We start from the raw sequence: 15,593 nt of genomic DNA on the forward strand, positions 1-15,593 counted from the left end.
AAGTTGTCCTTGATTGGTAGAACAATCCAAACGTGACCCATGTGTTGTTGTACGGTTTAAAAAATTTGACTTGTACTGTTACCATAAACTATACTTTTTTGTAAAGTTACAGGAGCTCGATCCTACAGTATACTTTTCCACATGCTATAAAAGTAATTATAAAACATGGTAATATTTTCAATACTCTTAAACAGAAATACAGCAGATGCAACGCTAAATACTTATAGATGATTAAAATAAAAAAATATATTTATATTTAAATCAATTTATGTCTTAAAATAACTATTTTCACACTCATTTTCATTATTATCAGATATTGTTTGTTCATTCCTGTAATGAATAGAGTAATGATTAGCAGAGTTAGGTTCCAATTGAGCTTCCATTTAAACCTCGGTTTTCTGGGCCAAAATATGTGTGGTCCTGGGCCTACATTTGGACATGGGTTTACCGGGCCTATGTGTTGTCGTGGGCTTCATAAATATATACTTTTATATGAATTGTTTGAGCAAATATTCTATTACTTTAAGCTCCATATGGTAAATATATAGGTAACTGACGTTTATGCTTATTGCTTTAGCGTGAATATTTTTGCAAAAGCAATTAAACACTACCGCACTTGCATGGGTACGTCACTTTATATATATCGTTTGATTCGTGACACAAAATGATAAAAGAATTTAGTTTTTTTTTTTTTAATTTAAATTATCGTAAAAATTCAACGTCGCACCAAATGGTGCCGAAGTAGATGAAAAATTATCGCCGTAGATCATAGAATTTCTACATTTGGATTGATTGGATTCATCCTCCGCCTTAGAAAATTTGGCGCTAATGTATGTACTCAAGGCTTTGTTCTATTTGTCCTCTAACGGGATATTTTGATTCTAATTGGAGGTTCTCACTGGCTGGTCTTGGTCTTTATCAAACATAATACGGAAAGTCTTCCAAGTACCAATCACTAATTAGAGCTATAAATTGCAAAACCTCTCATATATAGTAATCTCCTCCAGCAATACATTTCGTTTTCTTCATCTAACCTAAGAGAAACCATAGCAAGAAGATAAATATGGCGGAGGAAGGAGAAGAAAGCATTCTAAAATCCCAACGAACATCCAAAAAATACCCCAAAAGCGACGAAACAGAACCAGAGACCAGTAAACCCTACATTCCACCGCCCCAACACAAAGAAAGTAGCAACAAATGCTTCGTTTACATTCTCTTCGCAATCGTTTTACTAAGCATCGCTTTCCTAGTTTTCGGCCTCGCCATGCTACGGATCACAACTCCGTCTATTCGGCTATCATCTGTCACGATAAAGAATCTTAACTACAGTTCGTCTCAGGTAGTAGCGTCACTGAACATGACGGCCGTCGCTGAAATCCGTGTCCAGAACAAAAATTTTGGTCCCTTTAAGTTCGGTGCCGGAAACATGACTGTTCTTTACGGGAACATGAATATTGGCGTGGCTAGTATTCACGGGGGACGAATCGGAAGTAGGAAGCATGAAGGGATAAACGTGATAATGGATGTGATCAAGGGAGATTTTGCTGATAATAATGCTAATTTTAGTAAAGACTTCGATTTGGGCTTGTTGAAATTGATGGGTTTTACGGAGCTGCGAGGTGAAATTCAGGTTATGAAGATCATGAATCGACATCGCACTGCAGTTATGAGTTGTAGCATGGATTTGAATTTGACGAGCCAAGCTGTGCAAGATTTGTTGTGCCAGTAAATTATCTATCTTCTCCATTACTGTATAATAAATATTCATTTTCCGATTCCAAATACATATTACAGTCGCTTGAAATTCTGTTTTCCTATAATAACGTAAAATTTTATTTTTATTTTTTTCGAGAGAAGTGGAATATAGATCGTATATATATATATATATATATATTCGAACTCAACCAAATTTTCCTATGAATTGGAATCGAAATTCTTTGGATATCTTTGCATTCGATTTTAGTTTGATAGATATAAATCAAATAGCTTTTCTCTATTGTATCCACGCACATTCAAGTTTACCTTTGCAAATTAAAGAGATTGCAGTACAAATTAATAGTATGTTTAATATGATTTACAAGTAATGAGAAATACACTTTAAATCATTTTACATATGCATTTTTCCTCCTATATATAATTTAAGTTGATGACTGACACAACTGTTCCTATGATCACCTAGAATATGATATTTGGATTGTTGTGGTTGAAAACACAACATCAAGTTTTGTGTACTTTTTACATGAGATTATCAGTTGATCATCTAATGAACCTCACACAGTGTCAGATAAATTTGAAAAAAATGTCAGATGAAACGAGAAAAATGTCAGATGAAACGAGATGAACAGCTGATCATCTTGTGTAAAAAGTGAACATCACTATATGCTATGTTTTCAGCCACAGCATATATACAAATCCTAGAACATGGGGTATGGATTTCTTGATATTTTGCTCGTTGGGACGAATGTCGCTAGAATGTTACTTTCCCATTTAATTCGAGTACTATAGCCTTATAATTACAACTCATAAGTGGTCCAATTTTAAGATTTAAGTAACATAAATTATTGCGAATAAATATAAAATAATAAGACTAAGAAATAAGACGGAAATATTAGTAAACTTATATGCTAAAATAAGAGGATTTAATTCGAACTTAGATACTCCTAAGTTTTTAAAATGTAATTTCCAAAAGTTGGTGACCATAACTACTCACAGTTTGGACTTAATATACGTGCCGTGCATCAAAGTAATGGTGGATACGTAATAATTTACATAAAATATTGAAATTTTTGTATACAATTAAATATTAAAAATCCAAAATATGATAAAGAAGCGCAAGTCATATTTTCAAATATTAGTTTTAAATCAGGGTTTGATCTTTATTGCAATCTTCGTATATTCGTCCTTATTAAGATTGAGACTTGAACATATTCAATCTCAAAAGCTAGCTCAAGATGGAAGATGATTGTCAAAGCTCATCTATGTAATTCCCAAGGATTTTATCCAACCGATTTGAGACAACTAACATATTCACTTCACGCCCAGTAATGAATAAGAGTGTAAAGTTTACAAATCTCCCAACTATGTGCAGAACGAGTGTCCCAATTATGGGTAGTCTAATACCTAATGATGTAACCTGAGCTCTGATATCATGTTAAGAATGTGACTTGAACCTAACTCAACCCCAAAAATTAGCTCAAGAAGGATGATTCTCCAAGCCATTATATGCAACTCACAGAGATTTTATTCAATGTACTCTATATATGTTCTGAGTTCGAAATTTTACTAAAATATGGTGATGGAAAATTTTGGATTAAAAAATATATAAAAATATGTAAGTTAAATCAAAAAGATAAACCACGTACTGGCATACTAATTAGATGCATTTATTACTACTAATTATCTTTAGAAATGTATTTGTGTTAAATAAATAAAATACAAGTCCTTCTAAGAAACTATAATTAAAACTATTAACTATCTTTAGAAAAATACTAGTGTTATTAATTTAAATACAAAGTCCACTAGAAACATTTATAACTACTGACTATTAAATTAATCACAATAATTGAATATTTGATATTATCTTTTAGCTGCTAAAATTATTGGTATATTGGCGTACCTTGTCCCCAAAAAAATACTGGCATCCAACTAGGGATTGACAATGGTACGAGAAAGGGGTGAGTTTGTCAGCTTTATCATCGTCCTCGTCTCTGAATTACATCTCCGCCCCCATACTTATCTCGATCTTCGTTTCAAAAATATTAATGAGACAACACGAGAGCGGATTTGAAATTTTTTCAAACTAAAACTTATTATTATGTATTATTATCAGAGATAATAATATTAATGTTATTAATTTATTTAAAAAATTATTATTATCTTATTATTAATACTAATAATATTATTAATTTATTATTGATATTATTTTCGGAATGGATTACGTAATAATATTATAACCCATCCGAACTGCTACGGAGATCCGTACAAAGTTATATTCATTGGACAATGAAGGCCTGTTACCTCAAATCTGCCCAAAGCCCAATATCGAGTAGGGCAGGTCCTGTGACCGGTTGGGCCCCAAACCTTGTCATTTAAATTTGAAATTTTTACGTATTCATTGTAGATATTATGAATTTATGATTTACATTATTTACGTGTTCTTTATGATGTGAAAATCCACAACTACTTTTATATTTCAGTAGATATTGGATAAACCCCGGACTAATGCAAGTTATTAACATGTTTCTTTTATATTTCAGTAGATATTGGATAAACCCCGGACTAATGCAAGTTATTAACATGTTTCTTTAGATGATGGGAGAGAGGGTCTCAGACCCGAGACATGTATATCACAATTTTTTGGGATAAATATGTGGACTATTTGGGCCAAATTGATTGGTTTTTATAATCTGCTAAACTCTTATCGACATAAAACCCAATCCACATAACCCAATTCACGTTTCTACGTATCGCTTCGTCTGTTGACTTTGTGATCTCCCCCCTTTACTTATTATTTACGTTCTTCCTCTTGATTTTACACTTAACAAAGTCTGAAGTCCAAATTCAAAGACGTGTAAACAGGGATAGAAATGTTGTGCTCAAAGAAAAAAAAATTATTAAATTAAATTTGACTTACATATTTGGTAAACTCATACACTAATAAAATATATAAGATATAGTTTATATGGCCAAAAAACATTGCATAACAATCAGCCATGGCTGAGTATATGAAAGAGCAAGAGAAGAAGCCGTTAGCCGCAGAAACCGACCAGATTGGCATAGAAGAAATCAACCCCTCCCCTGTGGAACACAAGTCCCGGCCCAATTGGAAATGCATCATATGTTGTGGCTGCTTATTTTCTTGATCCTAGGGATGATCGTGTTAATCCTTATGTTCACCGTCTTTCGAATTAAAGAGCCCATTTTGAAGATGAACTCCATGAAGGTTCAAGGTCTAAATCTACTCGGAAATACGAGTTCACCCCCAATCATGAACTTGACAGTTAAAGCTGATATTTCAGTGGAGAATCCCAACTATGCATCATTCAAGTTTAGCAACGCTACAACAAGTGTGTACTACGATACTTATATCATCGGTGAGTTTGTGAGTCCAGCAGGCCGTGTTGAGGCCAAAAAAAGTGTTCGAACAAGCGTCACAATCGACATCTTGGTCGACAAAATATTGGAAGTGCCACAGTTTCGGAGCGATCTTGGTGCGGGGATTTTGCCTGTTAGTACTTTTATTGGAATCAGAGGAAAGGTGAAGGTTACAGATGTTTTCAAGAAACGTATATTCGTTCAAATGAATTGTACTATGAATTGGAATTTAAGTAGCGAGGCGATTCAAAATCGCAACTGCAAGACTCGAGTTAAATTTTAGTGCAACTAAACTAAGTGTTATTTCTTGACTATGTTCCCTTTGAATGTTCGTTTTGTGATTGTCTTTCCTGACGTTTGGGAAATCTTGAAATATAGAGAATGCATTAGCATCATGTCAAAACTATCTAAATAGTGGTGTTGCCAAGGTTTGATTAACTAGTATTGATACCTCATGGATGAGCCCACTACCTCTGGTTCATCCTAGCTCAAATGAAAGACAGGCCGAGCATTGGCACAGGTATTCTTCTATAAATACCAGGATCGGATGTATAACTGATTCATTCGATATATTATTTTTCAGCAGCACCCTTAGCTATTCCCTCTTATATCTTCAGTCTCTGACTTGAGCGTCGGAGGGTCTACGTCGGTACACCCTCCTGGCCCTCTTCTAACGGTCTTATTCGTGATTTCAGGCTCAGGACAATCTCGAAACCTGCGTCTGGACTAGTAACACTTGCTGGAATCGGACTCTAAATTTCTCGTTAATATATTATACAGTCACTTGGTTTTCATTCGAATTTTAAATAAATTGATTCTTTTCTTGATTTTTAGTATTTTCCTTCAAATTTTTTCCAATATTTGACATTTTTTTTATCCCAATATAACGATATGTCATTTACCAACAAAATTCAATTTTTCGGGGGAGGGGTTGTTGGGATAATAGACTACTGGACTCTAAATTTGTCGGTTGGGTCGTTAGCGATTCAAGAAGCTAGCTACGGCCCAAACACTAGATATAACACGATTCAAATTTTTAAAAAAAGCAAGCAATGAAACTATTTTTTTTACCATATTTCTAAAACAGAAAGTCAATTTTAATTTAAATCAGCAGTATATTATTTATCAAATAAACATATATTTATTTTCTTCAAAAAATGAATTATCAAACAATTAAAAAAATAAGTAACAGAAAAACATCGTGGCACATAACAAATATATACAGGCAACGGCTTCACCCAATTTCTACTAACCGATTATTTAAATTAATGTTAACGTACGAAGATTCGAATTATGGTTAGTTAGGACAAATGATGGCTTAAATATAAGTTGTAGAAGAAGGTGTCTTAATGACGAACTCAATGAATCAATTCATTAATTAATTAGACATTTAATATCAAACCAACAAGTTGAGCACAAATATTAGTCATGTTAGTTCAAATAATTGGACAGTTGCCTCACATGTACTTGCAATTAATCATATCTTAATTACATTGACAATGAATTAATGAGTAGGTCTCTTGTGAGACGATCTCACGAATCTTTATATGTAAAACGGTCAACTCTATCGATATTCACGATAGAAAGTAATAATCTTAGCATAAAAAGTAATTTTTTTTTTGGTCACCCTACTGATATTCACGATAGAAAGTAATAATCTTAGCATAAAAAGTAATGTTTTTTCATGGATGACCAAAACAAGAGATTCATCTCACAGAATATGACCTGTAAGACCGTGTCACACAAATTTTTGCCCTAAGTTAGTTATGGAAATGTAACGACAGCACACAGGAAATGTGAATGAAATCCAAAAAGAGATATTTCCTTTTCCTGTTACGAAATGAAGGTCACGTAAGAGAAAAGAAAATAAAGTAGATGCACGAAACATGGATCGTGATTGACATAAATGCGAATGAAAGATTTGGTTGGACATATAAAGCACAACAAACGCATGCATGAGCTGATTGCTCATCTTTCGATGAAAGAACGACGATAGCAAGCTACTATATGTTTCCAGTTTTAAACAGCAGCACATCCAGGGTCACGCATAGTAGCTTAATTAAACCAGTTTAATACGAAAGTAAGTGTAAAACAATGTTTTTAGTTTGTATTATAATTTTAATTATATCAAGTGATTAATAAATTAAATAGTACATAAGCATGCAATTTTTGAGAATATGTGCATAAATTTTCATGTATCAAATGTATGAAACTCAAAATCACAAATTGTGTGGAGTAGAATTTTTTTAGATCTCTATTGATTCAAGTGTCATCCTTTAGTTGAAAAGAAATGAAGGGTACAAGACAAAATATATTTTGATGCATTTAGCAGTTAGCTTGACGGTTTGAGTTTATAATGTAGCACATATTGATCCTTGAAGATATGATATAGTGTCTAAGGCGTGTGTTTTGAGCAATTTAAAATATGAAAGCTTTAAGTGTTCTAGAAACTCTTAGAAATATGAGATTTGAGAAAATAATCAAACAGTTGGGTAGTTTTTCGGTGATCTATTCTCTTTAAAGTCTACACATATATAGTTGAAAAACTTCAACGGTTGAATTTGCTTTTCAACAATCATCTGCATTGTTTATCTGACAAAATGGACATGTCTTTTACAATTTCAATGTTTATCATTAAAAGCTCATTAATATTCCTTGTGCTTTTGTGACAGCACCTTGCTTTTAAAAAGCTGACAAACCATATATTAAGACATATTTCTGTCATTTGAAAGTTGGTAAGATACCATATAATCATTTTAAATATATCAGTGATTGAACGGCTTCTTTGCAGTATCCTTTTTGAAATTACTCATCTTTTTGGGCATTGCAGTCAATGTCATGTGTTCAATTCTCATTGATGGTCAGAAGTACAATTATTAGTTGGGATCAGAGCCAACATCACGAATTCGATTCTCATTGATTGCAAGGACTGCAATCATATGGATAGAGATTGTTGGTGCACTAATTTTCTCTGCTGAGTAGAACAATCAAAACGTGGTTTTTGAGCTGTTGTACGGTTTAAAAGATTTGAATTACATCATTATCACCATCTATAGATTTTGGTAAAGTGAAAAACTTCGGTCACACATAACATTTTACCGTTCGATGGCATTTTTCTCAAGATCTTGTCTCTAGCACATTCTTGAAAAAAATTCAAAATTATCTTTTTGGACATTACAGTCAATGTTTTATGTTCGATTTTCATTGATTGCAAGAAATACAATTATTAGTTGGAAGATTGCTGGGTGCAATAATTGTCCAGCTGGTAGAGCAATTAAAACTTGGTGTTTGAGCTATTTCACAGTTTTAAAAATGTGAGTTGCATTTTTACCATCATCCATAGCTTTTGATAAAGCGATAAACGTTCGATCCTATAAATTTTTTTTTTAAATAAACTTTTTCCATCACCAAAATACCTTTTAAATTTTATTCTTAAAAGACATGATACTAACTAACTATACAAACACAGATACCGTATAATAGTTAGCAAATCAGAACCATAAGAGAGATGAATATGAATCGAAAAAACCATACACAATCACTATTCTTATTTTTTTTTTAAAAAAAATCATATTCTAAAGAGTGGGAGGACTCGAACCTAAATCATTATAATGAGAAACAAAATGAAATCATTAGAACCAAAGCTCGGTCTCTACACAATCACGACTCTTATCATTTTTTTCTATCATATTTATATCATGTCACTATACTTTATCGTTATAATAAAAGTTTCTTGGTTTTTTAAAATATTTTAAAACATTAAAAATATAATACTTGAAAAAGGAAGTGGGAAAGAGCAGGAAAGTTATTTAATTTTTCTACTGTTTTCAATCACGGCTCAACCTTTTCCCCACGTCTCTGCATTTCCATTTAAAAATATTTATACCCTTTTTTGCACCGCTTTCGCTTTATATTCTATTTTTTCCCCCAAATTAGGCGTTTTTGTTAAGTAAAACGTCAGGTGAGTTGGATAAATTTTTGTTTTATTTAGAAAACATAATATTTTGTCATTTCGGAATATGGAGTGTTTTAGGATATGATTTGATACAAATCGAAAAAAATATTATAATAGAACATAAAGAAAAGGAATACTTATTTGGGTTTCCAAAAAAGTTAGTTTCTTTATTGAAGAATTTTGAGGATGTTCAAGTAGCCACAAATTCTTTATTGACAGTGCGTGCAGTCACGACCATGGAGGATGACTTGGGATATGTTGGGAAATGCGCTCTAGAAATCTTTAATGATTTGAAGACATCGGTGGTTTCAGAGATTATCCATGAATCTAGATCGGCTAATAATATAGCCCACATTATTGCACTTTTTGCTTCTTCACTCCCTTCATCTTTTGTTTGGATGAACCGTGAGTTTACTTCTTAGTTGGTTGAACTTGTAAAGAATGATTTTACTCAATAAATTGCAAGTTTACCGTCAAAAAAAAGTTAGTTTCGATATCAAGTGAGATGGTAGTATCGGTGCCATTAATTTATTAAAAAAAAAAGAGTGACCGAATATAAAAAAAAAATTATAAAAGTAAATCTAATCATAAATATATATATAAAAAAATAATTAGAGGAAAAAAGGATTGATTATCTCGGTTCTTCGTAAACAATACAATTTAAGTATTTAAATCATATAATAATTCAAACTTCGTATTTCAACTTTCAATCACTCTTCATAATTAACGTAGGAAAGCACGTGTCAATGAGTATTAATTTGTCATTAGTTATGATTCTCATTAAATTAAATTTAATCAAATTCAAATCAGTACTATAAAGCTGAAAAATCATATTACTTTATCCAAAAAAATAAGTATATTTTATAAGATTATTGTGACAATGTCCGAATCAGACAAATTGGCGTTCAACGAAGCATACAAGAGAAATGATTTATTGTGCGTACACTAATTTATCACGCTTCCTGCCTGCTCAAACTTTAATAAATAAGTCTAAATAAAAATCTCAAGTCTCATCTTCAACGACTTAATTGCATTGGTACTGCTTACAAATATTAATATTAACTTCAAATTTTTTTTAATAAAAAAGTATTGTTGGATTGATGAATATATAATTTATTTTGATCTGCGTAAAAATCTATTTTCATTGCTTGATTTTTATTTTTTAGGCGAACCATTTTACATTTAAGACATGGAATCGAATCAGCACATAAATATACGTATAATATTAAAGATCTTTATTCGTGAAACAGATCAATTCTACTCATATTTTTACGAAAAAAATAATATATTTTTATAATTAATCCAAATAAAATATATGTATTAACTGAGTTTTTGTGATATTATAATACTTTGACATGGTTTCTATAGAAAGAGTAAGCATACGTAATAATTCATTAATCATTCCTATTCAATTGAATATCGTAAATCGAGGCAAACGAGGATCTCAAAAGACGACATAACCTACGTGCTTTTTCCCTACTTCCAAGCACTTTGAGTCTTTGACCTCAGTAATTTACATTTTACACTTTATTTATTCTATATAATACGGATAATTTACAACAATATAATAATAAGATTTTTGTTTTATCTAAGCTAAGATGATTCTAAGTTGTCTTTAGTTTCTTCCCCAGAAAATTATGAAGACGACGTTGAAGACGAAGAATCCGTTGACATAATTACAGATTTCTCATACGATGGATCACTCACTGAGCGAGACAATGCCGAAGATTCCACATCTGAAATGTAATTTAATTATATCGAGGGTATTAATTGATTAATTCAACTAAAAGTTTAGAGAGCTTGGGATACGTGATCAATTGGAAATTACCTCTTGTTGCGTTGAATGATTTCTTGCAATGGAGAATGGCGCCTTGAATGCCGTCATGGATTTGCAGCAACGAGTCATCATGGCGGCTGGAAGCCGTATTCCTAGGATGCGGGGGCGTTACGATGGCGGAAGCTGACCTGCTTTTGCCTAGGTGCTTACGCACTACTTTTAGCCCTGCTTGCAGGTTGTTATTTATCGAAGCTTGTTTTGGGTGAGTATTCACGCTGCCGCTCGACGACGAGGCTTTTGTCATCTCCTCTCCTTTCGCCGCCGGCAGAGAAATAACTCTTTCTCTCTTGGAAGCTCCGGCTGAAAAGTTCAACGGCCCAGAAAACTTCAACCTCTCCACATAACGTTTCGAGACGCGAACGTACAAAGGCTTCACCATTTTTATGTACTTTTGCACCATTTCTTTGGTCAATTTTTTCTCTTCTGGAGCCGCCGTTGAATCAGAATCTTCTTGATTATTCTTCGTACTTTTTTCGCCATGCTTACTCTTTGAGCTATTATCTCTGGTAAATAAAGAAACAAGAGGCATTCTTACTTCCTCAGCTTTACACATCACGGTGAGAAACTTACCGCTCAGTGTACTCTGCTTTACTTGACCTTCCCGAGGAGAGGACTTTCCATGCCCATTAGCCTCAAATTTCTCCATATTCTCGACATTTTCAAGAATCCCATTTACAGATTTTGACTTCTTGAGCTTCAGAAGAAGCACCCGGAACTTGGTTGCTGATTTCAGTAGAAAAACAGGGAATCTGGAGTTCTCTTCCGAACCATTCAAAATAACGCCAGTCGGTTCAACCGAAACCAAATTCCCTCTGAAAAGAAGTTCTTCAGAAGGGGAAAGAGTGAGGTCATGATTCTGATCAGAACTAAGAGAAATGTTCACCTCCCCTTCTTCTTCTTCATCATCATCATCATCTTCATTTTCACTCTCTGACAATTCTTCACCACCATATCCACTTTCCATTTCGTTTCCATTTGAAGTCTTCGGGGATCTTTGGAAAATTTCCTCGGATTTTTCTGACGATTCTTCTTCGGTGTCGCTTTCATCTTCCGGCAGGGCTAACTCCAGGTCAAAATACGGCCCATCCTCTCCGTCTGAAGAGTCGGGACTTACGGCCGCGGTAGAAGTGAATATGGTTTTCGTGGCGGCGCTTGGATGGACAATAGTGGCTTCTGCAGTGATGACGCTGCCTCCACTTCCACCGCTGGTACGCCAGTATTTGAGTAGACTGAAGGCTTCCATGGTTGGTAGAGCCAGTATAGTGATGGAGGAGGGTGAAAATAGCTTTCGAGAGGAAAATAGAGTAACTTTTGAAGGTGTATAAAGAGACTTAAAGACAACGACTTTAAGATGGGAAGGAAGCTGGACTGTGGAGCTTTAATGGGGATGGCTCACAGATCAGACAAGCGGGTGACAGGGATGGTAATAGTAAAAGTGCTAAGGTGCGTCTGGTAAAGTCCATGTTCGACCATATAGTAAATGGGAATCGGGAAGTTTTTCCAACTAAAATTCGAAAATCCAACTAAAATTTTAAACGACTCCAAGCTTGGGGAGAGGTTTTCGAAGACAACTTATCTGTTCGAATTATTATTTTTAATCCTAATAAACGACCCTAGCCAATTGCACAATATTAAGTTTAAAAATAAAAATTTTAAATTTATTTTATTTAATTTTTTTATCAGATTTTTATTATAAAATACTAAATTATAATAAATAATAAATCTAACTAACTAATTCAAGGTACGCGTTTAAGGATGTACACGACTCACCAACTCGACACGGTTCAACCGAAAAAATCAGGTTTGAGTTTGGGGTTTTCGGGTTCGGGCCTGATCGGGTTGTACCCGATAGCTGACCCGAAAAAAATGATCGAGTTGGGTTGCCTAATTTTAATTTTTTAAAAATATAATTAATAAATATTGTGTATATTTTTATATACTGTATGTCTAAAAAAATATTTATTGTATATTTATAACATAAATTTTCATAATTTAATATTTATTTTGAACATTTTATTATTTTTTAAACAAGTGTTTATTTGATTCAGTAAATATACATTATTTTTCTACGATTAGACTTTCAAATTTAAATCATATATATGAGAGATATTTTATTATTATGTGTTTAAATTAAAATATATTTTTTGAATTTTATTTAATTTTCTTTGAAAAAATTTAAAAAAATTCAAAATCGAGTTGATCGGGTTTATCTTGTTGATTCGAGTTTGGGTCCGGATTCAGGTTCAGGTTCAGGTTGTGTATGTCTCACAAAAAATGACTCGCGAAACCATCTCACAAAATTATTATGAATTAACATTTGTTTTGTCATCATCCCAGTGCACTGATATAAACCTTATCAATATAGGAGGATGTAAGTTCAAACTCATGTTAAAATACATCCCAGGCCAATGTAATCCAGAAGAAATTTTTTAACATTTGCTTCTTTTTTTTGTCTTTTGTACGAAAAATAATACTTGTGGCGCAATGCTTATGATGTTATTATTTTGCGTAAATGACATTTAATTCATACTCTCTCATTTGGTTAACGTGGGAAGAAACAAACAAATGAATAAAAAGTAAATCTTTTTTAACTTGATAACTGAAGTAATGACACACATAATTACCACAAATCAATAAATTTTTTTGAAAACCTTTTTTCCTGAGAAAATGATTTAAGTATCCTAAATATTGGAAGATATTTTTTTTAGAATCTTGTACAGTTTTCATTAATTCGCTTGACCCCAGCATCTTCGTAATACCAAACACAGCCTTAATGAACAAGAGTACAATTTTGTCTTTGCTTTAGTAGGAAATAAGTAGTGAAAGCGATAACAGATATACGAGCTTTCTTTTTTACATAGCCGTGGGGCTCGCTGTACTGTAAGTTTAGCACTTATGTAGCATTACGATAATCGTTAATGCATCTTCTTCTTAAAAAAAATTGTTAATGCATCATAATTCAATATGTCAAGCTCACATATAAAGTGAATTCATTAAATTTCAAAAGTTACCTTCATGAAAGACTAAAAAACTCTCTTTTCGTATGACGTTTTTATGGTCAACACGTTTGATAGACTTCACTTAACAAGCACAGTTCGACTTTGATTATGCTTTCTCGAACTCCTTTCGAAGTGAGGATTGTTCTCTCTTGAGAAATGACGTCAATCTTCTCGAAAGAATGTCTAAAGAACTTGTTGAGATGCAATAATTGTTCTTGTATAGAGAGATGATCGAATTTTGATGTTTGAATTGCTATCCGGTTTGAAAGATTTGAATTGTAACATTAACACCACCTATAACTTTTGATATAAAAAAAAAACAACAAAGTGTCTGATCCTATAAAACTCAATGCTTAAAAGCCATATATCTATATCTATATATATATATATATATATTTTTATAAAAAAAATAGTAGTCTGATCCTATAAAACTCAATGCTTAAAAGCCATATATCTATATATATATTTTTATAAAAAAAATAGTAATTTGAATGATAACTCGACCTTCCTTAACTACAGGTACGTGGCCAATCTCAGCCCAGTTGGTCATGCAATGTACGAGAAGGGAGTTGGTAGCTACCACCATATTGATTAATTACAAATTTAATAATGAACGAATATGATGAATGGGGGAGGACAAAGCTTTTATTAGCTAGCTAGGAATCAATAAATTCTGTAAACCTCGCAACTCAAATAACTGTACGATTGAAATAAAGCAAAAAAATGATGCTCATTAATAATTTAACTTCACATCGAATTACGTATACTAAAGGTAACATGTTTGGATCGGTGGGTATCCAATCCAATTTTTATTATATTAGCTAGGTTACACGTCCAATAAGGTAGTTCATAGTTGGAATTGAATTAAAATTACCTCAATTCATTTAGTTTATTAAAGAAAATAATTCGACATTTGTTAATTTTATTATTACATCAACATTCATGAAATCTTAAAGACAGATGAAACTGTATTTTTAGTCTTGTAAGTTGACATATTTTAGATTTTAGTCATGTAATTTGTTAATGTTTGATTTTAATCCAATAACTTAGGTTTTTTTCACTTAGGTCATTTTTGGCCAAAAGTCACTAACCCAATCGTATATTGTTTATTTGATGATGATACTCCCCTTTCTAGCTTATGTAGTGAATAAAACTATATACACACATAAAAATAAATCTAAACAAAAAGAAAAAGGAAATATAAAGTAAAACGACATTCAATATTTTAGAATGAGAGGAAAAAAGTTTGTTGTTTCCCTTATGTCATGCATGAGCGTATCGGTTCAAAATAAGCAATATTTGATAGATTTAGTAGTTTCTTACGAAAAAAGATAAAAAAAAAAATAATCTTTGTCATTGGATGAAAATCAAACATGACAATTTTGAATTAATTTGATACTAGTCTGGATGGTTCAATATAAGACACTAAAAATTTGATAGTTTAAAATCATAGCTCGCATGACCCAATTTTCTTGGCTCCGTCACTGTGCGCAAGTATCATTTACTTCGGTGTTTCATTTATTAGTATTTGTAAATTTTTTTAGACTTTGAATTTTAGGAGATACAGATTTTGTTTTAAAACATTTTCCATGAGATTCTTGTCACGCCCCAAGACGGGGGTTGGTTGACACCCGCGTTGCTCTCAAATTTACATTCAAAAACAACAAGCCTCAGAAGTACAAAATTTAGAAACCAATCTTTTATTCAT

At 32.5% G+C, this 15,593-nt stretch overlaps 3 protein-coding genes across 3 annotated transcripts; 2 read left to right on the plus strand and 1 right to left on the minus strand.

The window, feature by feature from the left end:
• The first annotated feature begins 949 nt into the window (after positions 1-949).
• On the plus strand, positions 950-1,804 carry LOC142541514 (late embryogenesis abundant protein At1g64065-like). The gene has a single exon (XM_075648039.1). It carries the CDS (start codon positions 1,064-1,066, stop codon positions 1,727-1,729), a length of 666 nt encoding a protein of 221 aa, XP_075504154.1. The 5' UTR covers positions 950-1,063; the 3' UTR covers positions 1,730-1,804.
• Positions 1,805-4,712: 2,908 nt separating this feature from the next.
• On the plus strand, positions 4,713-5,377 carry LOC142541785 (late embryogenesis abundant protein At1g64065-like). The gene is made up of 2 exons (XM_075648248.1): positions 4,713-4,773; positions 4,869-5,377. The coding sequence occupies exons 1-2, from the start codon at positions 4,713-4,715 to the stop codon at positions 5,375-5,377; spliced, it is 570 nt and encodes a 189-aa protein (XP_075504363.1).
• A 5,040-nt stretch (positions 5,378-10,417) lies between these two features.
• Positions 10,418-12,265, minus strand: LOC142542908 (putative membrane-associated kinase regulator 2). The gene is made up of 2 exons (XM_075649809.1): positions 10,878-12,265; positions 10,418-10,785 (listed from the first exon to the last, which is right to left on the minus strand). The coding sequence occupies exons 1-2, from the start codon at positions 12,127-12,129 to the stop codon at positions 10,685-10,687; spliced, it is 1,353 nt and encodes a 450-aa protein (XP_075505924.1). The 5' UTR covers positions 12,130-12,265; the 3' UTR covers positions 10,418-10,684.
• Positions 12,266-15,593: the final 3,328 nt, after the last annotated feature.

This window comes from Primulina tabacum, chromosome 4 (genome assembly GCF_025594145.1).
Source record: "Primulina tabacum isolate GXHZ01 chromosome 4, ASM2559414v2, whole genome shotgun sequence".
Lineage (NCBI taxonomy): Eukaryota > Viridiplantae > Streptophyta > Magnoliopsida > Lamiales > Gesneriaceae > Primulina > Primulina tabacum.